Source organism: Mesoplodon densirostris, chromosome 9 (genome assembly GCF_025265405.1).
Source record: "Mesoplodon densirostris isolate mMesDen1 chromosome 9, mMesDen1 primary haplotype, whole genome shotgun sequence".
Lineage (NCBI taxonomy): Eukaryota > Metazoa > Chordata > Mammalia > Artiodactyla > Ziphiidae > Mesoplodon > Mesoplodon densirostris.
In genome coordinates, this window is record NC_082669.1 from 25,384,702 (window position 1) to 25,409,649 (window position 24,948).

General features: G+C 42.5%; 1 protein-coding gene across 1 annotated transcript in view; it reads left to right on the forward strand.

Moving 5' to 3' along the window:
* HECW1 (HECT, C2 and WW domain containing E3 ubiquitin protein ligase 1) overlaps nucleotides 1-24,948 on the forward strand; it is a 249,871-nt gene that overhangs the window by 129,796 nt on the left and 95,127 nt on the right. Inside the window, exons 6-10 of the mRNA XM_060108182.1 lie at nucleotides 7,432-7,574; nucleotides 10,570-10,670; nucleotides 12,305-13,636; nucleotides 18,664-18,765; nucleotides 23,723-23,873. Of these exons, the coding sequence (XP_059964165.1) occupies nucleotides 7,432-7,574; nucleotides 10,570-10,670; nucleotides 12,305-13,636; nucleotides 18,664-18,765; nucleotides 23,723-23,873 (1,829 nt within the window). The remainder of the gene's footprint in view (nucleotides 1-7,431; nucleotides 7,575-10,569; nucleotides 10,671-12,304; nucleotides 13,637-18,663; nucleotides 18,766-23,722; nucleotides 23,874-24,948) is intronic.

Here is a 24,948-nt window from a genome sequence, read left to right on the forward strand (position 1 = left end):
TGGTATGTGGCCTGGGGGTTAGGGATGCCTGTGGTTAAGAATATGGATATAGATACAGATATAGATAGAATACATGTAAGTAGTAAGTATAATACATACTTTTGTATTTGATGTATTTTATATATAGTATATAAGTATATAACATTACATATCTACAAGCACACACTTGCAGACCTTGCTTCCCACTCTGCCAAGCCTAAATCTTGGCCTAATTTTGCCACAGCAGTGCCTGCAAATAAAATTAATAATATTCTTTTCTGTGGCTGAGTTTTCTCAGTGCCTGATAGGGAGATGGCGGAGGCCCAGTCAAGACCAGTTCCCTTGTTCTTATGCATAAGGAGAAATGTAAACTTTCCACATACCACAGATTTGTAAGAGCAGCCTTTATTATTCAAAGCAGTTAGATTCTCTGCAGATACAAGGCTCACATCTCAGCAGGATTCTGGCATGTCCTTCCTACGGTAGAGTCAGGCTACGCACTGCTTGGAGCGGTAAGTCTCCTATGCCCAGAGTCCAAGAGCATCACCTCTTAATATAAAACCCTGTGACGTTGCTAGTGAGAGAGAAAAACATTGCTCTTGACTCAGTGATTGCTCTGCTAGTGAAGTTGTTTTCTATAGTTATCCTTGACTTTAGGCAGCACTATTTTTGAGTATCATTTTTAAGCTCAATGAATAGCGCCACCTGAATTGAAAGTCACATACCATGCAAGGTTCTAAAGAAAAGTAGCTGCAGTTTGCATGCTCCGTTTACTTCCTTCCTGCTTTCCTTCTCCTTGGAGAACCTTTGCACGGGAAGCGCTAAGCCTAGTCCATTTAACTTTCATTAGTAATGAATAATGGTGTTGGCTGATTCACACCAGGCAGCCTCTTGTGAATGGAGTTGGTGTTTTATTTTCCCCTTACGTCTGCAAGAGAAGAGAGGCAAAACTAGAAGCCCCTCTAACTGCATATCACGACCTATTTCACACAACAGTTAGGACCACTCCTCCCCTACATCACCAGGCATCCAGTCTTGGGTTCGAGTTGGTATTCCTGCCTTACTCCTCAACATCCTCCTACCTCTTCAAATGTAACATGACCCGAAACAAGTCAACCATCCCTACCACTTCTCCCTTCTCAACCTTTCCCGACTTCCGTAAGTTTATGAGTGGACATAAATGAATCAACTGCACTTCTGCTCTCTCAGGACTGGGATCATCTTTTATCATACCTGCCCCCTAAATGCCTAAGTGAAAATACTTTCCAAATCATGTTGAACATTTCTCTGAAACTTCCAACTATTTCTTCATGTTTAATTATAGTGTCCCCTCTCACACTGATGTCCTTATTGTTTTGGCTACATCAAGGCACTAATGGGTCCCGTTAGTTACTCGGCTACAACTCGTCCTTTCTACCTGTGGCACCGTCTTCCCTTTTTACCCAAGACCAACCATTCTCCTGGATGATCACAGAGTCCACATGAATGACCTAATTTCCTTAACGTCCTCGATCCCATTGACCTTTACTTCCATTTATCACCAGCCATCCATTCCAATGTTTACACCTTCAGTCATGTGAAAACATCACAAGCTCCCCAGCTGTCTCTTTACAACCTAATATCCTTCCATAAACAACCCCTATTACCATCTCTCTGTACCTTCATTGCTTTGGGACATTCAATCACTCCGCCCCTCTCTTCTAGCTATTAATCCTCCCACATGCCCTCAGTCTTGCAAATCCAGCCTTGGGAACTTAAGGTCTCTTTCTCTCCCACATGCCAGGGCTCTCACTGACATTTAGCCAGTCCACAAATCTGCCACCCCTTTCCTCCTTCCCTGCCAGGCTTCCTCCTCACTTCTCCGTTGTTTCACCTGGTCTGTCTGCCTCCTGGCCTGACCATCTATGGACACCTCCTCAGCACTACTACAGTGACTTCTCTGAAATGCATATCTGAGTGTGTCATTTGCATAATTCAGTTCCATTGTTCCCAGATGCCTTTGGGATAAGTCTAGGCTCTATCCAGGAAGCTGATTGTGAGCTGGATCCTGCTTATCTATCCAGTTTCCTCTCATAACTTGACCCCTTCTATGATCCAGACACAGTGAGGCACCCACATTTCCCAAAGGGACCTGTGCACTCTGTGAACTTCAGCCTTTTGCCAATAGTGTCCTCTCTCCCTGGAATGTTCCTCCCACACCTTCTTCATCCAGCTGATGCCCACTTAACTGTTATGACTTAGTTAAGGCATCGCCTCCTCTGGGAAGTTGTCTCTATCTGTTCATTAGCCTTCTCCCCACCACCATCACCACCCCTTCTCTGTACCTGTCCATCAGGCTGAACCTTTGGGGACTCTTACCATGGAGCTTTCTGTTTTGTCATTGTCTACCTGAAGCATAAGACTGCAAGCTCGTAGGGACGTGGCCATGTCACCAGCACCCAGCTCAGAGTCAGTGCTCAGGAGGTGTTTTTGAGTGAATAAGTAACCCTTCCCTTCTTCTGAGCCATTGGCTGCTTTATGACCAACATTCTCCTGATCTCTGCCTCACTTGCCCATTATGGAACTGCTGCCATAGTTTAACATAATTTCCAATTTAATATTTCTTTTGGTTCTCTACTTTGTTTTTATTTCAGTAAGTTCAGTTTATGGAAATTCTGTTTATAGAAGATCTACCCCATGTCTTTTCTGAAGCAAGATAGAATATAATAAATAAATAAAGCATCTTATTTCTGTAAGTGGCCTATTGAGTAACAATGCAAACCAAAATAAATAGATACCCCCATATATTGCAACACTAGTCTAACATCTCTCTGGAAAATTGAAGAAGGTAGGCCTACATTGGTAGTTCTCAACAAGGGCAGTTTTGCCCCCAGGAGACATTGAGCAATGATTGGAGTCATTTTTGGTTGTCACAACTAGAGGGGTATTACTGGCATCTATTGGATAGAGGCCCACTACCATCTACTGCTATTAATAAGAATGCCAAGACCAAAAAACTAAATATTATTAAATATTATTATTAAAAAATAAATATTATTAAATTTAATAGTACTACTAAGCTGGGATTTGAAGAATATGTTATGAATCACTGGGCTAAATATTCAGGCCACAGAGGAAGATTTAGATTTGATCTAAGAAATATTTTTATAACAATGAGATTATTCTATGTTAAAATGGATTATTACTGTGGGAACTGTGACTCTCCACTCTGGTTGCATGGTAGAGTAACCTGGGAAGCTAGAAACACTACCAGTGCCCAGCTCTACCCCCAAGGGAATCTAATTTAATTAGTCAAGGATGGGATCCAGTAATGGGTATTTTTGTTAAAGCCGCCCCAGATGATTCTAATGGGAGCCAGGGCTAAGTACCAATGGCCCAAAACAAAAGTAAGAGTCCCACAACCTGTGCTGAAACAAAACCAAAAGGAGGCTTGATGCTGTAAGAATACTGTATGTGTCCTTCCAGCTCATGCCCCGGCATTGGGCCTCGTACAGCTTTCTTCCTGCCATTGTTGCCAATCATAAGAGGTCTGACAGTTGGTTCCTCAAGTGCAGCCAAGAAAGAGAATTCAGAATTTAATGTTCTAATGGAAAGGTGACTTATGGAACTTTACTCTCTGACCCTCAAGACACCAGGAGTTCCTTGATCTAGGATAGTTTCATGACTTATGCAGAGATAAGGAGCCATTTATTGATTGGTCCAAGCATGGAGTACAGTTACCCTTAGATGCTCTCAAGCAAGAGGAGGAGGATGAAGTGGGAAATGGCCAGACTTCCAATCCCTAAGGATTCAGGATTGGCTTTTTCATTTGCCACATTGGTTTCTTTCACAGGTGAACTAGGATGCAAGGTGACAGAATTCCACAAAGAGCGGGGGCTTGGATCAGTAATGCATCTTTTTTTTTAATCCTTTGCAGATATAGTTCACAGATTTTTCTTTTGACCATTAACCAGGCCATTTCTCTGGATAGAAAGACAGAGTGGGCATTAGTAGTAGGAGACCTGTAGCTTTTGTCTGTGCCTAGACATTTGAACCTGGCTTACGGATACTACAACACTTGTATAGACTTACTGGTTGTTAAGGTCCAGCTGAAATAAGGTCGTAGATTTGAAAGAAGTCCAGTAATTAAAGAGTCAAAAGGAGAAGGAAATATTAGAGGATGGGGCAGGTAGAATCTGGATAGACCAGGAATGGAGAGGAAAATATGCAGTTTAATCTTACACGACATGAACCTTCTTTTCTTAGTCTACAGTTAAAGATGCTGAGGTTCAGTGAGGTCATGCATGAGAAAGTCAAGAACCTTGATGTGCAGATCTAGGGAAAGAAGCCAAGTCCACCTCACTCCGCAAGTTCTTCAGGGGCTCAAATAAGAGCCAGGTCAGCAGCCAGACAAAATTCATCACCCTGGCCTCAGACTCACAGGTGCAAATAGCTTGCTCAGGAATAGGCAGACTTTTATATTTTTAGAGCTGCTCACTGGTTCTTAAAAGAACCTGACCTGTATAGCACAGGGAACTCTACTCATGTTCCGTAGTAACCTATATGGGAAAAGAATCTGAAAGAGAATGGAGATATATATAGACAGATATAGATATAGTATAGATATAGATAGATATATAGATATAGATATATAACTGATTCACTTTGCTGTACACCTGAAACTAACACAACACTGTAAGTCAACTATACTCCAATAAAATTTTTTTTTAAAAAAAGAAGAACCTGACCTAGCTGGAAGTTTACATGGACTCCAGTAACCGTGGCATGGAAGTAAGGGCCTGGTGGGGAGGGGTTGATGCCAGCCATGAAGGGGTGGATTTGTGAAGAGAGGCTGAGAAGGAAATCTTTGTGGAGGGAGGAAAAGAACTCAGGATTTACCACCAAGTTTCAGAAAACGTCTTAGTAAGCTGACTTTCGTGTCCTGTGCAGGCTGCTAGCACCAGAAATACTCTTGTTTTAATAAAGGTGGTTATGTTTTTCATTATAAAAATAATACATGTCCATCACAGAAAGAAATGGGCGGGGAACATAATCTTACTTGGTAAAGCAACTGCTGTTGAAATTCTTTCCAGTCTTTTTTCTATTCATTTCATTCACATTATTGTGATCATGAGCTACATGTTCCTTGCTCTTGTCACTTAGCATTGGAAAATAGGCATTTTCTATCTTATTGTCATTTAATGTGTTATCATTGTAATTGTATATTTAGGTATAATCATAATATAAATTATTGTAATTTAGAAAATTAGAAACTATTCTGTCATATACATATACTACAATGTGCCTAGCCTATGGTTGAGCTTTTAGGTTAGGAGATCCATTATAGTACACTTCAGAATGGAATTACTAGGCAGAAGAAATGGAAGTTTGGGACCCGAGATAGGGATGCTGGATGATCACAGGCCTTCTTAGAGGAGAATCAAACCAATTCCTGGGTTTGACCCTCAAGCTTAGCATGTCCATAAATTCAGTTTTGTCAGTACCAAAAATGATTGGTTCTTAGAAAATATATGGCTATTAAGTAAAACTAATTTGTAAAGGAAACTAGACGCACCATATGGAGAGAGGGAGTGGAAGCCATTATTGCTGTTTGCCAAATATTTCTGTTCTCTATCTCCCAGACATATGGTAGGATCATACTTCCTATTCCCTATGGGTGGCTGGGGTGTGTGTCTAGTTGTGATGAAGACTTGGGTTTGAAAGTGAATACTTATTTGCAGGAGGAAAACCCTCCAGAGTTCTCTTTCCTGCTGTCACTGTGGCTGGCAGTGTTAGAGAGTGTGTCTGCTCCATCAGTCTGGCTCCCTGAGTGACTGATGAGCAGAACCCTCTGCCAGCCCACAATGACAGTGTGAGCAAGGAAAAAACTTTGCTACCATACATCACTGAGATGTGGAATTGGGTGGTTACTGCAGCATACCCCAGCCCATACTGACTGGTATGAAGGGGATATTAACATTGGTATGCCTGACCTATTTAACCTCTGAAATTAGAAATCAACTAAAGTGAAAAGAATGCTGTTAGGAATTAATCAGAATAAAAGAAAATAGTTATATATTTCAGCTGTTTCACAACCCTCAATTAAGGTTATATAACTTTTAATCACCTCCCCCCTCCCAGAGAGTCTGAGCTGGGCAATGAAAATATTTTCCTCTCTCTCCTTTTCTACACTTATTGATAGCCAAGCCAACTTCTGATGATAACAGTCTGCCTTTAATTGTCGTCGCCTTTATTTTAAAAGCCCTACAGTATGCTATTTAAAAAATGAACAGTTTACAACAGAAGGAAAAAGATCTGCTTTCTCTCCCCACCAACCCCACCATGAGCCCACATCCTCAAGTTCAGTTTGGATTGTACCCTCCAGGCATTTTCTCTGCAATTCAAAATACAAACAGAATCCCACTCTTCACATTTTTCTACATCTTGCCTTTTTTCACTTAATTTGTCAGGTATCATTTTATGTCCGAACATATTTATTTACCTATTTCTTTTGAATGACAACAGAGTTCTCTGTTTCAAAAATTTACCATCCTTCATTTAGCTGGTTTCCTATTGGTAGGTGTACTTTAAATCTTTCCAGCCTTTTGTAATTGTTAATAATGCTCTATTGAACATCCTTATAAAAATATGTATTTTGAACACTTGTACGAGTTAATCCAGAGGGGAAATTCCTAGAAGTAGAATTCTGGGTTGAAGGGAATTTGTAGTTTAAATGCCAAAAATTATTACCAATTCCCTTCCCAAGGGTCCAATCAATTTGCATTTCCATCAATACAGCGTGAGAGTTCTTGTCCCTTCCCACTTTCCAGAAGGCAGTGTATGATCAAACTTTTAAAAATCTCTGCCATTATAATCATGAAAAAATGTTATTGCATTGTTGATTTGAAGTGCATTTCCTTAATTATAGGTGAGTTTTGCTTGTTCTTTCTTTAAGTATATTGATACCTTCAGCCAAGTATGGTGAGGCCTAGGTAGCATTCTTTCCCTTTAAAGTGAGTTGATTTTATTATTGGAATCTCCAAGAATAACCTTATTTTTAGGGAATTCCCTGGCAGTCCAGTGATTAGAACTCAGCACTTCCACTGCAGGGGGCACAGGTTCGATCCCTGGTCAGGGAACTAAGATCCTGCAAGCCAAGTGGCCAAAAAAAAAAAAAAAAAAAGAAAGAAAAGGACCTTATTTTTAAGCACTGAGAAGACATCTCATTGTGACCATTATTCATTTATTGAATAAACAGGGTTCGCAGCATTGCTAAAACCGTGAGATAGATAGATAGAGATAGGTTGAGATAGATAGATAGATACATAGATAGATACATAGATACATAGATACATAGATAGAGATATTGCTGCTGGGGTGTTTGACAATGACAGCATTCAAAGCAGATGGACTGGGGACTGGCCAGCTCTCTCACCTTGCAATTAATTGATGCCACATGTTTTTTCATTGCAGCAATTCAGCTTTGTGTCCTTGCCCACTGATGTGCTGGAAATTGAGGTGAAGGACAAGTTTGCCAAGAGCCGCCCCATCATCAAGCGCTTCTTGGGAAAGCTGTCGATGCCCGTTCAGAGACTCCTGGAAAGACATGCCATAGGGTAAACCTTGACCAAGAGCTCAGTATCACTAGGCAACAGCCAGCAGGCCAGGCCCAAGGGAGGCAACAATACAGTCTCATAGAGACTTGAACTGAAAAGGTGGTGCTGTATTTCCTTGGCTTCTCCCATTAATTATGTTGTTGAGCTACAACATTTAATTAACAGACCCTTCCCTTTCCCCTAGTTTGCGTACCACTGGTTACTTATGCAAGAGAGTAAAAATTCCTAAGACACTATAGTGAAAGAAGCCCTTAATGCAACATTTTTTCTGTACAGATAGAAATTAAAATTTGTTTTACTACGAAGGATAACATTTCATTCATATGCCTGTCTTGTGTGTAGGATTTAATTATTTGTGACGTTTCCATAACAAGATGAAATGCTGGGTTACTAGACCAGAGTGCCTTAGAAAACACTAGTATTTATAGAAAATGCTAGATAATATGTATGAAACTTTAAAAGCATGAATCCTTATGGTGCAACCACAATTATGTTGCTTGCATAGTTCAGTTGTATATGAGAATATGTTTCTGCGTTTTGTATCTTCTACATTCGTTTCCATTCAGGGTTCTTATTAAACTCTGACCAGTTAAAATCCTTGTACATAATATGTATTTCCATAGGTAATGGCAACTATATTTGAAAACACTAACTCTCTGGTCATAGATATGCCTCAATGCAATACTTAGAATGATATCAAAGGAATGAGGAAAATTATGCAGAATTTCCAAGGGTCTTAATTTAAAGCTCTTTGGATTTTCAGAAGGACTTTGGAATCACTCACAGTTATCATAAGGACATGTAATCAGAACCTGATAGCGTGTGTGCAGCTGTGTGCACATAGACACGTGTTAATTCTCAAGCCAAAGGGAGTTGACATTTACGAAGCTACCGTTGTGTGTCAAACAAGGTGTTTGCATTTTCCACTCAAACAAACAAACAAAAATATACCTAAAGAACGTAAAGCTGTCTGTGGCACATAGGGACTAAATGATTCCAAACTTCATTTTTAAAATAGCAAACTGTATGCCTTTTAAAATAAAGGCAGCTCATGGGACTTCCTGGGCCATCCAGTGGTTAGGACTCTGCGCTTCCACTGCAGAGGGCGTGGGTTCCATCCCTGGTTGGGGAACTAAGACCCCCCATGCCGTGCTGTGCGGCCAAAAAAAAAAAAAATTCTAAAATAAATCTCAGAAAGCTCCCTCAATCCCTTGGCCTGTAACGTCGCAGCCCTCAGCTCTCTGCCTGACTGTCTGCCTCCCTCAAGTCCTCTACCCGTGCCTGCCTCAGCCTCACATTGGAAATATCACCGCTGCCTTGAGCCCTTTATGTGGTGGTCCTGCCTCATGCCCCCAGCTGGATGTAAGCTATTTAAAGGCAGCGGTAGGCTTTACCTGCTGTGTATCACCAGCAGCACTTTTTACATGGGAGAGGCTCAAAAAATATTTGTTGATAAAGTGAGTGAAAAGCAAAGGAAAGAAAAACATGGAAAACAAATACAAAGCCTGATCGATTTAATTTTTGTCTCACTGTCTGATGGTCTTTAGGCCTCCTCTGATTCCAACGAGGTGTGGGGTTCAGGATCTCTTATGGTCGTAGTAGACCTACCTCATAATACTGACCAAGGACCATGTCAATATTGTAGCTCATTCTATTTTCCCTGCATATAATGCTTTATTTAATGGGCTTCCTAGAAACTCCAAGCATGCAACCAGGGCTTCCCAAATAGAAATACTAAGTCAGTGGATCACTGGGATATATATTGTTTCATAATGCTGGTGCTTTCTAGGAAGAAACATTAAAACACTACCAGCCAGTGACTTATCTTTTTATTTGAATGTCACAAATGAATAAATGGAGTGAATACAAAATTATCTAAGTAACAACTGGTTTGGGAATATGTCTTTTATTATTGGATAGAGTGGATTTGTTCATTTCTGAATATCCCAAGGTAATCACTCTTCCTATTTAGGCGAAGGTAGGGGACCATGTGCTCTGCTGAAGCTGCATTGTTGATGAAACTATAATAGCAAAGTTTCAGGTTGATTTCTCCCTGGATAATTGTCTTCCTAGTAATTAAAAATTGCCTTGAGTAAGAAGAGGGAATGGTGCCAGAGTCCGGGGTGGAGTTTCAGAGTCTCTCTGTGGGACCCTGGAGTTGGTGTAATCAGAGGTCATGGGCCAATGGACCCAGACCACAAGTCTTGCTTTGCTCTGTTCTGCAGCAGGTCCCTTTCTGAACCACTCCACAGGGTCCCTGGTAACCAGGACAGCATCCTTCCATAGATATTAGATATAGATAGATAGATAGATATCGCAAGACACGCATCTGCTGCTGGCACTGTCTATTATTAAGGGCATATTTGGAAAATATCAGCCTGCACAGGAAAAGCAAGCAAAGGATATCCATATCTTTTCTTTTTTTCTCTAGAACACAGTTGGCAAACTTTCTATAAGGAGCCAGATAGTAAATGTTTCAGGCTGTATAAGCCATATGGTTTCTGTCCCAACTATTCAGCTCTGCCATTGTAGCATGAAGTCAGCCCAGACAAGAAGTAAACTTAATAATAAGCAAGGTTGCATTCTAATAAAACTTTTATTTATGGAAACTGAAATTTGAATTTCGTATCATTTTCATGTCACAAAATACTACTCTTCTTTTGCTTTCTTTTCCAACTATTTAAAAATGTAAAAAGCTCATGGCCTTATGAAAACAGGTGATGGGCCAGATTTGGCCCATGGGCTGTAGTTTACTGATCCCTGCTTAGGAGTATTCGATAAGGATTTTCTTGAAGGTTTTCATTGCTGTTGAGCAGATGCACTTTCCCATCTTTCCCTTAGGACCATCTCGTATGTACCCGAGCAGATCACCACCTCCTAATAGCAGGGCCTCCCTGGGCTTGGCTGCTTCACCCACTGACACAGAAAGCACACTGCGTGGTCTTTAGGAGGACAGGTATTGACCAGATCTGTGACGGTGCTTATTTCCTTCTAGGGACAGGGTGGTCAGCTACACACTTGGCCGCAGGCTTCCAACAGATCATGTGAGTGGACAACTGCAATTCCGATTTGAGATCACTTCCTCCATCCACCCAGGTATTTTCAGCATGTACTTTCATGTGTTGTCCTAGCCGAGTGTCATAGCATGGTTCCTTTCCCCAAAATACAATAACCATGGTTCTCTCCAGACATGTCCTAGGTTTTGTGGTTCTCTATCTGTCTTCTCCATTTGAGACCTAGAAGCCAGTGATCTGTTCTGGAAGCCAGGTTGCTGTCCCCCTTTTTATGTTTTTTATTTTTATTTTTTGGCCACACCACATGGCTCGTGGGATCTTAGTTCCCCGACCAGGGATCAAACCCGGGCCCCCTGCAGTGGAAGCGCAGAGTCCTAACCAGTGGACTACCAGGGAAGTCTCTGCTGTCCCCTTGATTGAGAGGCTCCTCTTCATTTGGTGACCCAAAGGTAGCGGGTTAGGTACTCGGGTGGGAATTGACAAAGAGGCCAACATGGGTACGGAGCCATGTCTAATTTATCATTTTACTCCCAGCGTCCACATAGGACTTGCTCAATAGATATTGAATCATTACATATACGAGTGAGTGAATGAATGTGACACGTCATAGTGTTGAACTGTGATTACCCAGTGGATTTTTACAATATCGCAAGAAAAATGGAAACTATAAGTTGGACAGAAAACTTGAGAATCATCCCGTGTTCAGTTTTTCAGGCCAAAACGTATCTCCAAATAAGAATGATGAGATACCTCTTAATTCCCCTCTTGCTCTTCTCCTCCAACCCCCCTCGTAAGTGTAGATCACACTGAGAACTGTCTGGCCCTCCTGGGCCACATGTATAGGTTGCCATTCAAGCTAATAAAGCTTTTGAGAATTCAGGGTCTGAAGTTTTATCACGGCCCCCTCATCAAACAAAAGTTGCAGTTTTCTATGCCCAATATACAAAGCAGATTGTAAGAAAACACTTGACTCTTTCGTCCTTTCAAATCCAGCATTTTCTACATTCTGAGAATAAAACTGACTCTTCCTTCAGTAAGGACAGCTTTACAGTGCACCAGAGAGATTGCTTTTCTTTGATGAGTGAATAGCACTAGGGCTTGAAATGGGAATTCCTATGTGGCAGGGATGCAGTAGAGCAACTGGGGGAAGATAGAGGTAAACCATTCTTGCTACTCCTTGAATGGGTGCTTGGTATGGAGACCTGGTTTATCTTCCACTGCAGTGACCTCCATATGTTGGAAACCTTCCCGTCTGAGCCACTGAATGACGGTGATTGCTCCCATCATTGGCCTTTCCTTCTCTCTGGTCACCTAAGAATCCCATTCTGCCACCTTGGGGGACCCAGCCATAGTAAACACTCTGAACCAGTATAATTAGTCCTGCCTGGAGCCAGCAAGGAACTATAAACCGTGCCCCCCATCTCTGAGGTCTTCTTTGGAGCAAACATTTATGTGCCCAGAACTGGGGTAATGCTAGGCTTTGGGCATTTTAACCAAAAAATGAAGTTCCTTGAAACAAAATTCTCAAATATATCCTGACTGCAAGTTGTCCTTAACATAAGGAGAACTCCTTCTTGCAGTATTTTTAGCAGAGCTTTGGCCAATGGGAAACCCTCATCAACCCCTACATCCAATATCCTAAGGCAGAAATCCCTAGGATGGCTCAGTCCCCCAGAGCAGACTAACACTACAGTGACATTTTCTTCTTGTCCGCAGATGATGAGGAGATTTCCCTGAGTACCGAACCTGAGTCTGCAGAAGTTCAGGACAGCCCCATGAATAGCCTGGTGGCAAGCAGCCGTGGGGAGCCCCCTTGCACTAATGCACCAGAGCCCTCGGGGACCTCAAGGCCAGAGCAGCTGAGCCAGGACAGCGCGGTGGGCCCTGCAGGGAACGAGAGCCTGGAGCTTGCCAATCCGGTTGAGGCCGCCGCAGGTACCACGGAGGCAGGAGATGATGGCACGGTCTGTGTGAGGCCTGAGGGGGCTGGGGAGCTTCTGGCCCCCTGGCCAGAGGACACGGAGCCCGCCCTGAGCGCGGAAGAACTGGCCGAGCGGCTGGACCTGGGTGGGGAGGCGGCCCTACCCGGGCTGCTGGAGGACGGTCGAGCCCCGGGCAGTCCCGGGGAGCCAGTGGCCCAGGAGGCAGCGACAGAGAGCCGGGCTGGGGGGCAGGAGGAGGAGGGGGACGCGTCTGCCCTGGGGCAGGGGGAGGACAGGCTGCAGCTGCGGGCTTCGGTGAAGAGGAAAAGCAGGCCGTGCTCCCTGCCTGTGTCCGAGCTGGAGACGGTGATCGCGTCCGCCTGCGGGGAGCCCGAGACGCCTCGGACCCACTACATCCGCATCCACACGCTGCTGCACAGCCTGCCCTCCGCGCAGGGCGGCAGCGCAGACGACGATGGCGCGGAGGAGGAGGCCACCCTCAAGGATGCCTCGGAGAAGGAGGCGCTCAGCGAGGTGGACACGGTCGCCGCCGAGCCTCCTCCCCTGGAAGAGGATGGAGAGGCCCCCGAGGGGGCCACTCCAGGCACGGCGCCCCCGGGCCACTCGGGCTTGGCCAACGGCTCGGTCCCAGGAGGCGACACGCTCCCCAGCACGGGGAGCGAGAGCGACTCCAGCCCGCGGCAGGGCGGGGACCACAGCTGCGAGGGCTGCGACGCATCCTGCTGCAGCCCCTCGTGCTACAGCACCTCGTGCTACAGCACGTCGTGCTACAGCAGCTCGTGCTACAGCAGCTCGTGCTACAGCGCCTCCTGCTACAGCCCCTCCTGCTACAACGGCAGCAGGTTCGCCAGCCACACCCGCTTCTCCTCCGTGGACAGCGCCAAGATCTCCGAGAGCACCGTCTTCTCCTCCCAGGATGACGACGAGGAGGAGGAGAACAGCGCCTTCGAGTCGGTGCCCGACTCGGTGCAGAGCCCGGAGCTGGAGCCGGAGTCGGCGAACGGCGCGGGGTGGCAAGACGAGTCGGCTGCCGCCACCGGGAGCGTGGCCAGAACCGTGGAAGGTCTGGAGTCCCCCGTGGCAGGGCCAAGCAGTCGGAGAGAAGGTTAGACCTCACACCCGATCAGAGAGAAAATAGGACCACCAGGGGGACGCAGGTCTCACCCACATGGTTTCAAAACAAGAGGGAGAGGATCAGTCCCAAATGAGGTTGCTGCAGCAGCTGCATGTGCCTGTCCTGTACATACATGTGTGCGTGTGTATATGTGTATGTCAGTATTCCAGACTGTGGGTAGCTGACACCCCGCCACTGCTCAGATACACACCAAGAATTACAGCTAGCTGGATGTGAGCGTATACTTGTATGTGTGCTTCTCGGTTTTAACTAATCACTGGTTATAAGATACGTTACCCTCTAGTCTTGACAACAACCAGAGCATCAACGCTAGTATCAAATGATATAAGCAGGAAATGATCATCAACATCAGGTGAATAACGTGGCAGCATCTGCTGATCCCCAAAACTTATTGAAGGTTAGCAATAAGTGTTAATATAACTGGAAGAACATTGAGATTACCCGTTTTAGAATTTAGCTAACCTGTGTACAAATGGATATGTATAGCCTACATGTATGTGTCATGATTTCTGTCTCCTCGATTCTGTTATTGTTGTTGGTTTTGTTTTGTGTTGTTTTGGGGGTCTGGGGGCTATTTTGGCTAATGGAAGGGAAGAATAACATGAATGTGTAAATCGCTTTGTCTCAAGTAAGATTCTAATCCAGGAGGTGCCCCCTTTAGTTTCAAAATGTATTCTGTCTTAACCAAAGACCTTCCTTCTTAGTCATGCCTGTGGAATCATCTATAAAATTAATTTGCATTTCCTTATCCAGAATTGGGAACCACCTTCCAATCAAGTAACAGTGACATCAAGGGAAATCATTTAAAAGTCACATAATAATATGAAATAATTCAGTTGTTTTAAAAGAGAAAAATATAGATTCTGCTATTTTGCTGTTCTAATTTGTTTAAATTAGCCTCCAAACAAAATGCGTTGGTCTTTCTAGACTGCAGGCTCATCAAGGGCCAGAGTTATAGCTTCTTTATGTTTGAATTCTCAGCACCTAAACAAATGCCTGGCACCTACAAATTTTTACAGGAACTAACGTGAGCTTAAAAGAAATAATTTTAAGTACTTAACAATGCCCAATTCTACATTTTAGAGAAAGAAGGGGTGAGGGAAAGTGGCACATGGGATAAGGAGAAGCCCAAGGAAATTCGTAATAAAGAGACACAGGGAAGAAAACCATAGTGACATACAATATGGAAAGGCACCCATGAGTGTGAGAACGGCATGGACAATTCCTTTCTTTTTTTTTTTTTTTTTTTTTGTGGTATGCGGGCCTCTCACTGCTGTGGCCTCTCCCATTGCGGAGCTCCGGACGCGCAGGCTCAGCAGCCATGGCTCATGGGCCCAGCCGCTCTGCAGCACGTGGGATCTTCCCAGACCGGGGCACGAACCCGTGTCCCCTGCATCGGCAGGCGGACTCTCAACCACTGCGCCACCAGGGAAGCCCGACAATTCCTTTCTTTAACAAGGTTGTTTTGAGTCCCTTCTTCATTCTGAGCCAGCTTTGTGCTGGGCACAGTAAGATGGACCAGCAGTAGATCTGTGTGGAAGGAACTCAATAATTACAATAGAATTACAAATAAGTATATTACAAGGAGTTTGGGGGATACACCCATACAACGGCACAACCCGGAGCTGCCAGGGATGTTTAGACCAAAGTTCAGCAAATTTTTTCTGTAGAGGGCCAGATAGTAAAAATTTTAGGCTTTGTAGGTCAAGAGGCAAAATCAAAAAACTCTTCTCACCCAAGGGGTATTTTTTAAAACAGTTTTACCTTTAGAAGTGTAATAACCATTCTTAGCCCAGAGCCATATAAAAACAAGGCTGGATTCGGAGTTTGTCAACCCATTGTAGCCAATGGGTATACTTTGACCGCCATGTTGGGAGACAGTCCACACATGGGTAATTGAAAATGTATACAGTATACATTGATATAAAAGCATGTTTGACAACAACAACAAAAAAGACACTGCCCGTGCCTTTGAGGGCCTAACAGTCCAGCAGGGGGAAGCCATCCCCTTAACTGAAAGGACAGGAAAGTGTTTCAGGGCCATAGTGGAAGTCTGTGTTTGTAAAGAAATTTCTAGCTTCCTGAATTTTTTGCAGATTGTAAACTCGGAAAAAGTTAAGAAGCACCTACATGCTTCACTGTCGTGGTTACCAAGGGCAATATAAGGATTCCTGGGAAGGACTGTTGATCTCATGAAAGCTGTGCATACCTTGGCATGTGACTTCCTCCAGCCAGTTCTCCTCTCCCTTGGTAGTGAGTCCCTGGGGCTAATGGGATCGACGTGGCAGATCTGTCCCCTACTGACCACCATGTTTCCAAGAGCACCTGCTCAAAGAAAGCACATGTGCCTGATTATATGCGTGTGCCCTCTTCTCCCGTAAGAGTCTCTGCTGCTCCCTCACCGTGACTTTGAAGATTGCAAATTCTTGCCCCAGGTTAGCCAAGGTAGATGTACTATATACATGCCCACGCAGATAAGTCTGCAGCAGTTTGTGGAGGATGTCTTCTTTATCTACTTTTTGCTGCTTTTCCCTCCATAAAAACCTTTTTTTTTAATCTCGACATAAAATGTTTTTTTTAAAACCTGCCTATCAAATGACAAAAGTAACATAATATGATTATGAGCTCAGCCCTGCCATCAGGCTCCCCTGGGTTTATATTCAGTCCCCCCACTTCCCAGCCATGACACCTTAGCCAAGTTACCTAACTGCTCCAAGCCTCATGTGTAAAATGGGTGCAACTGTAGAACGTACCCTAAGGGGTTATCAGAAAGATTCAATGAGATGATTCGTATGAAGCACCCAGCCTCTCACTGAGTGAGGGTTCCTCCAGGTAGATGAGCAGCGAGGCTCCCTTTTAAATTAGAATAAGTTTCCTTCTCAGAAGGTCTAGCAGGTCTGACTCTTGCTTTGTGTTTGAGGCGAAGGGGATGGTGTGGAGCCGGCCTCTGGCAGAACAGAATTGCTTGCTTCCTCTGTGCGCTCCATTCATTCCGTTGGCTGAGAAGCATCAGTCACATCATTGTGTTTGCTTGGGGTTCACAGGCAGGTGGGGTCAGCTCCATTAACTCCAGCAAGCAACAATATTATGTTTCCACTAGCTTGGAGGAGTAATTAACCTGATTGGTTGAATTAATTATGATGAGGTAAGTTTGTTGTTGTTCTTTTTTTTTAAGAAACTAAATTAAAAATGCAGCAGCTGGTGACATAACAACTGTACCATTGTTTTTTGTAGTTTCTGACACTAAACATATATAAAGACAAACATGAGTGTGGTATCCACTAAATTCAGAGCCCAGCTTTGAAACAGGAGTCAGTTTGCAAGGAGCTGTGTGCTGGCATGAGGGGCACCTTCCTTGACTTTCCTTAGTCTCCAGGGACCCCAAGAATTTCAGTCACACACCAGAGTTTGCACAAGAAATAATGTTATATATTTAACATTTAAAAGGACCCTTTGTTCCTGAATACATCCCTGGTTTTGTTTTCCAATTAGCTCTAGGAATTAAATGGCTAAATTAAATCCACCTAACTTCCTTCCTAGCTAATTTCTTTTATGTTTTTAAATCAGTTCTGTGGATCTAGAGTGAGAAGAAGTAAGCATCCTTTCCATGTATGGACATTCTGGGGAATGTTTTTGAAATTTGAGATCCCACGAAGATCTTAACCACTGTTTTTCACAGTTTCTCTCTTTTTGGCCCAAGGAAAAACGGAACACTTGGTATTTGCATCAGCCAATGGAGGGTAGAGGAAGGAAAAGGCCTGACCTTTGTCCTCTGGCCAACAGGGGCTACTGTGAGAAATCCAGGGTGGTGTTAGTGGGGGGGTTACCAGGCTGAGAGCTGTCTCGTGGCCTGGGCCCTTCTAGCTCCCCAGAGATCCAGAGCAATTGTCTCTGATTATGTGACCCAAACAGCTGGTGCTGTAGGCCTTCCATCCACATGGCCAGTCTACAGGCAGTGTTACCAGGACCTGAGGACATCATGAAATAGGAAGTGCATTGTACAGCACTGTTCAATTCATCATAAGTCTGCCCGAGAGTAATATTAGCAGTGTCTGTTGTCATTGAGGGTGCGCATTCTGTGGATATGTTTATTTCTAAAAGTTCTCCATGTCTGTCTTTCTTCTTCCGTCTATCCCACTTCTGTGTTTCAAGTTTTCCTGTCTTGGTCTTCCTGCCTCTTATCTACTTCCTTCGTCTCTTGTCTTTTTCCAGAGCACCCTGGCTTATCAGATTCTCCCTCAGAATAATCTGGAACAATCACAAGATGCCAGAGCTCCTTGGCTCTGTACCCCAGCCCCTAGCTTCCATACTACAAGAAGTTACCTTCTTGGCCCACTAGTTCCTTAACCCCATCTCAGAAAGGCACCAGCTAAGAGTTTCATTCCAAACACAAAATCTCTGAAAGAGGGCCTCTGGGTAGCCCTCCAATGAAACCTCTTCAGACAAGGAGCTGTCATTTTGCACAGACCCCTTGAACTTTTATGAGACCTTATAAAGGCTGCGCTTCCCTCCGAAAGGCCTGTTTCTTTTCCTGGGCTAAACTCAGGCTCTGCTCATTTTCTTTTGTGTCCCTTTCTGATGCCACCTTCCCCTCAAGAAAATTCAGGAGGTTACAGAATCAGACCCCAATCCTATCTATTGGTCTGTTGTGGTACAGATCACAGCCATGGAGTGTTTGGCTATTTTTTTCGAGTTTCTTAAAAAATATAGTTCCCTCTATTCACTGGCTCATGAATGACTCTGTATGTGGCAAACTGACACAGAAAAAAATCAATTGCCTGCTCTTTTTTTTTGAATTTTATTTTATTTTTTTATACAGCAGGTTCTTATTAGTTATCTGTTTTATACGTATTACTGTATATATGTTAATACCAATCTCCCCAATTGCCCGCTCTTTGGGGTTTTTTCTTGCAGTAGTTTGTTTTACAGTCATGCTTTTTTGCTGACGTTGCCATGGCAATGAATGAATCTGAATGTCTCGACTATCTTGTCCATAGGTGAATGTCCTATACTCCATAATTCCCAGCCAGTAAGCCAGCTTCCTTCCTTGAGGCCTGAACATCATCACTACCCAACAATCGATGAGCCTCTTCCACCAAGTAAGCTTTAGTTTTGAAAATCTATGTTCATAACTCTTCCCATCAAGTCTAAGCAGGTCAGTATGAACTTTGTATATAAAAATCCAAACTCTTCCTCCACTCCATACCTCACACTGTGATCAAAAAACAATATGGCTCCTACCATAGAAATTTGTCGGTTGGTTGGTTTTTTGTCGTATGGTTTCAGGATGTGATCTTAATGAGAAAACCCAGTATTTTCAGCACCCTTCAACTTCTGAAATAGAGAGCATTTCTTTACAAGACTTGACTAGGCCTTGCAAACTGTTCGTGACCCTTAATTCGCAAATTTATATTTATATTTAAAAGTTTGTAGTTCAAGATGGAATAATCCTATTATTCTCCATGGGACCTTTTATGGTTCAAGCATCTCCACGTAATAAAACATTTCAACCCATCAGGACCCGTGAACTTGCGTTTTCCTTACTCTAATTTGCACCAATAGGTGACAGCCTCAAATTTTTTCTGTAGTTCTTAGAGTTTTCCAGGCAAAATATCATCTTTAGGAATAGAATTCAATAGCACATTCTCCTGGTAACTGTAATGTGTAATTAATAATTATCTAACTGGTCATTTGAACTTGGGAAAATCAACCTCAGTGACTCAGTTTTCTTATTTGTAAAGTAAAGCTTTAATTTTCTCATCTGCTAAATGCTAGATTTGGACTAGGTAGTCTCTAGATATCATTCCAGTGTAATTTACCCTTATAATACTCCCTTATATATAACATTTGTAAGAAGGAAATGACACACCAGACATTATATATTCACTTAGCATCAAATATGTTCATGAATTCTAGAACATCCCTGTTTTGGTTTGGGCTCATTTTTCAAGCAAAGATAACCTTTAAAACTTGATAAATTTTACAACTGCAAGATCTTTCCAGGATGCAAGGAATCAGTGTTTCTTTACGTTCTTTTGCCTGTGCTTACATTAAGCCATTACAGTTTTGAAAGAAGAAAGGTTTATTCCTTAATTCATCTATTCTTGGCAATGTGATATATTTTACATTTACACCATTCTTCTATTCAATTGTAATTTATCAGTGATAAACAGTGTCTTTAATATGTAGAATAACTTAAAGGAGTACCGCATTTGTTTGGAGAGACCAAGACAAACATTATGTTCTTTAACTTTTGATGCCTGATTTCTTTCCTTACACATTGATTTATGGATATTCCATAAATGAATAGTAAAATTCCAGTGTCACTAGAGGTACTTCCTACTTAGAAAAATACCTATAGCGTGTTCTCTCCAAGAAAGGAACATTTTCTCCACAACAAAAAAACCTATCAGTGGGTGTGTAAATGAATTGACCTTCAATCCATGCAAGAGTAATAACTAGTTATACATACAGATATTATAGATAATTGAATATAATATATTCTGTTTTAAAGCATTGCTTTATATAAGCTGCTTTTGATAATGAAAACAAATTTCTTCCAGATAGGTTTCAATTCTCTGTCCATGTGACACTGAAAACTATTAGACAAGTTGGTAGTGAAGCTAACAACTGAATTTTCTTAATCTCACATAGTACATGGATGACTTCATCAGATAGTTATTCATTGAATAAGTATTTATTGAATGCTTACTCTATGCAAGGTACAGTTATAGGTAAGCAAAAAAGGCAAAGATCCCTGCCCTCAAGGAGCTTACAGTCTAGGCTGGTAGAGACAGATAATAAACAATAAAAAGAATAAATGAAGAAATAGTGCAGCACGTTAGATGGTCTTAAGTGCTGTGGAAAAACAAAAGCAGTGCAGGGTAAGGGGAATCTGGAGCATGTGGTGGTGGCTGGTTTGCCATTTTAAATAGGGTGGTCGGGTACACTTCGCTGACAAGGCAACATTTGAAGCTAGACTTAGAAGTGGTAAGAGGGTTATTCACCCAGGTATTGGGGAAGAAGAGCTTTCTGAGCAAGCAGAGCGGCCTGCCTGGTGGGTTTGAGAAAGAGCAAGAAGGTCAGCGTGTCTGGATGGAGCAGATTTGGGAGCGAGGAAGCAGCAGGCGAAGAGGTCCTTCTTTCGGGGGCCCAGATCCCCTAGGGCCTTGTAGACCACTTAAGGGTTTTGGCTTTTACTGTGGATGAAAGGGGGACATTGTAGGTTTTTGAGCAGAGATGTGACATTGCCTAACTTAGGACTTAAAAGGTTTTCTGTGTTGGCATTAAATTGTGAGGAGGAAAAATAGAAGCCTGAGACCCAACATAAGGTTCTTGCAGGTGAGAACCAGTGGTGGCTGGAGCTGGCGGGGAGCAGAGGACGCGGTGAGAAGTGGTCAGATTCTGGCCAGATATTTTGTGGGTGGATTTGCTGAAAGATTTGATGTGGTGTGTGAGAGAGAGAGAAGGGTCAAGAATGACCTCAAGAGTTTTAACCTGGAAGGATGGAGCTCCCTTTAACTGAGAAAGGAAGAGAAGGCTGCAGATAGAGTGGGTTTGGGTGGGAATGAGCTGAAGCTTGGTTTTGATTGTGTTATATTTGAGATGTCATCCACGTATCAGTGTCGAGAAGACAATGAGATGCAACTGAAGTTCAAGATAAAGGTCTAAACTACAAACATGGTATTGCACTTGTTAATGTAAAAGTACAAATTTACAGGCTTTTCTTGGTATAATAATTAAAATAGGACACATTATTAGGCTCTACATTGTTCTTAGACTTCATGGAAAATATATAGTTTAATATCTGACAAGGCTCCCCAACCACAAATGAATGGACACACGTGAATGACTCTAACTGTCCCAAGGTATCCATAAAGGTATCATTTTCAGGAGTCTGTTTTGGCATCACAGGGCCAAGTCCATCGGACATGCTGAGGCCTGAAGTTCCATTCAGAACATGTTTTCTTTATGCGATACTGTTTATACAGTACGTGAAAGCAAATTCTTTACAAAGCAACCCAGAAAACACACTTATAATCTCTAATTGCGCTTAGCTATTATTTTCTGATTATTTATAAGAGTTTTAATTAGCACTCTGCCTTCCAGGTAGTTAATGTATTGACAAGAGGCCCTAACTGTCTGGCTTGCCATTCTTTTCCATGAGTGCCTTGGAAATATTGAAACTCAGAGAGAGAAATTATTATTATCGCTGTACCATCCTTGAGCTATTTTCCTTGGAGAATCTGTGAGACTGGAGGCTTGTCTCTGAAGGAATCCTTCCTTTACTGTGGGCACCTGGAGGGCAGGGATGTGTGTTAGTCAGCAATGTGTCCTCAGGACCTGGCATGGTCTCTAGTTCATAGTACAAGGAGGAATTTGTTCAGCTGAATTGAGTAACACGATACTCTTCAAAGATTAATGCTCATTCTTTGTTGGATGACAGTCATGTTGGGTTCAAGAAAAAAAAAATGCCCAGTTGCTGCTAGTTTGGAAATCACTGAAATTTTTTAATGTTTGCTTCGAGATTAATTACCTAGTAGTTACACAAATATACAATTTCATCAATGAGCTAATTAACATTTACAACTAACAGTTGACAACTGGATCACCTAGTAGTCAATTTTAATCACAACCTTCTAGAATATATTTATACAATCTGACCACATTTTTTTTTCTTCAATTTGTCTTATAAGTTGAATTTGGTTTTTTCTGTTATTTTTAGTTTTCCTTGGGCATTATTTGGCAATCCCTCAGGTAGATGTCAGACATAAGCCATAATGTTCTCAAACAGCTGAACCACACACATATACAACCATAACTATACCAAATATATTGAGTTTTTCGTTTTAAAAACAATTGGGAGTTGCTATGTCATTACCTGAATGATACTTTTTCAATAGAATTGTTAAATATCTGACCTACTCCCAAAAGCTATGGCTTTTCTCACTTAAAAGCCTGAATGGTTTTCCTCATTTGCAGTCATTTTTGCTTTTTCTTCTTTAGTCTAACGTATTTTTCAGCATAACTTTATCATGAAGCTGTTATTTCCACCACAATTTTACATGGGGAACCTAAAAGCTTTGCGCATCTCTGTACAGCAGACATTGCTCATCTTTGTTAAGCTCAGGTGTGTACATATGACTTCCAGCTCTCTCAGTTTTGAGGACTTTTTCATCCTATCACCCCAGCCCAGCTCCTACATTTATCATGGACTGTATCATCTATGCTTCCACCTTTTAGTTTGTTGCTGTTGTTTAAATTTGAGAAGTAAAGGAATTTAACTTTATCTTGGGCTCCCTCTACTGTTTGGGATAGTTATTTATCAACAAAGAGATATTTCAAAGCTAGTTAATAGTCGTGACTAGTTTTGTTTTGGTTGAGAGATATTTGGCAGCCACAGGTGGGTTGAACAAACACTGTGAATTCACAACTCTAAGTATGAATTCACAACTCTAAGTATGAATGTGTCCATTCTTTCTCTCAAGAGGAATAGCAATCAATTAAGGCTGCTAAGTATTAGATAGAGGTTATATGAAGCTGCACATACATACGGTGCATTTTAGAACTGTAGTCAAACCTGGTTTTAATATGAGGGCCATTATTCCCTTCTGAGCAGCCATCCTCCATCAGATTTAGCAAAGAAAGGATTTTTCCAGCATCAGAGTATCAGCTGTCACCGGAGGACATTTCCAGTCTTCCAGCTGTCATTTGAGTAGCCAAGAAAATTGACAAGATGGAATTTTTTAAAGAAGGAGATAAACATTCCATTTTCTCTTTAGAAATTGTTAGAATTTTAACACAGGTCATACTTGAGTAACCCCAGTTACTGTTTAAAATGGCCCAGCAGAGAATCTGAGTCCCATGGGCTCTTTCCTGGAATGCCAACTCCATGCCAATGCCTCAGAGGTCACCCAGGTGCTCTGGGCAGTGCTTGGTCTTCAGCAAGTCACCAGTGGTGAGTTCTAACTGCAAAAGACCTGGAAGTGGTGTCTGTTTCACATGGATCCGTAGTTTGTCTTTGATTTTTCTTTTTGCCTTTTCGTCATGCTCTAGACTGGGAAGCTCGCATTGACAGCCACGGGCGGGTCTTTTATGTGGACCACGTGAACCGCACGACCACCTGGCAGCGTCCCACATCAGCAGCCACCCCCGACGGGATGCGGAGATCCGGGTCCATCCAGCAGATGGAGCAACTAAACAGGCGGTGGGTGATCAGCATGCGGTGAGCCCCTATAAAGCAGTGAAAGGAGAAGGGCAGCTAAAGAAACCCCCTTTTATACTTTGCTGCTCAGATTGTGTGAGGAAACTGCAAAGTAATTAACCCATTCATAGTTAGTACCTGGAAAGCTAGATTTAAAATTTGGTGAGGAGACAAGCTAAGCCTAAGTGTCATTTAAAGATGGGGAATCCTCTTGACGGCCCAGGCTCGAACACAGGTGTTCTTAGCCAAGGGCCCATGGACCACCCCCAACCAGGTATTCACTGAGGGTGTCAGTGTTCCAGGAACCATCCAGAAACTATAAGCAAAATTATACATGGATGCACATTTATCTACCAGACTCATACATATCTGTCATAAGATTCTCAAACAGGTCCAGAACCCAAACAGTTTGAAAATATTCCAAGGATAGGTTTAACAGAATACTAAAAGCTGCCTGGAGAAAAAGCTGTCTCATAAATCTCTATATTCATGCCTACCCTGGTCCCATAATTGCTATATACTCAGAAATATACATTCTTAAAAAGGTTTCATCATAGAGAAGCATTTAAAAATACTTTTTGAGAATTGTTTTGTCTAAAAACTAGACCCCTTACTAGTTTTTAGTAAGTATGTAAAGATGTCATTTTGTTTTCAACATGCAAATGAAACCCTAAACAGCACCTCTCCCATGCCATAAGCTAGTACGAGCATCATACCCAATATCTTGCTTCTTTAAGACCAGGGCAGTGGCTTTTGGTTACTTTTAGTAGCCAGGAGTGCAGACTGCAGGCCCAACTTCATTTGTATCCACATGAAGTCTTCCTAGTGTAAAATAAAGGAAAAAGGTGGAGAGGGACTAAAAAGAATAACTAACTGGGTTTGGGGGACACAGCTATTGATAACAAATACCCTTTGAAAGTTAACTGTAGCCTCCAGAAAAAAAAAAGTAGACAATTCAATCCTATTAAAATTACACAGAAACAAAAAATTGAACTTCTGGTTACTGTTGTTGTAGAGAGAGAAGTATGCTTTAGGTGAAAATCACCAGGGGTTCTTTTATTGCTTGAGCATTTGGAAG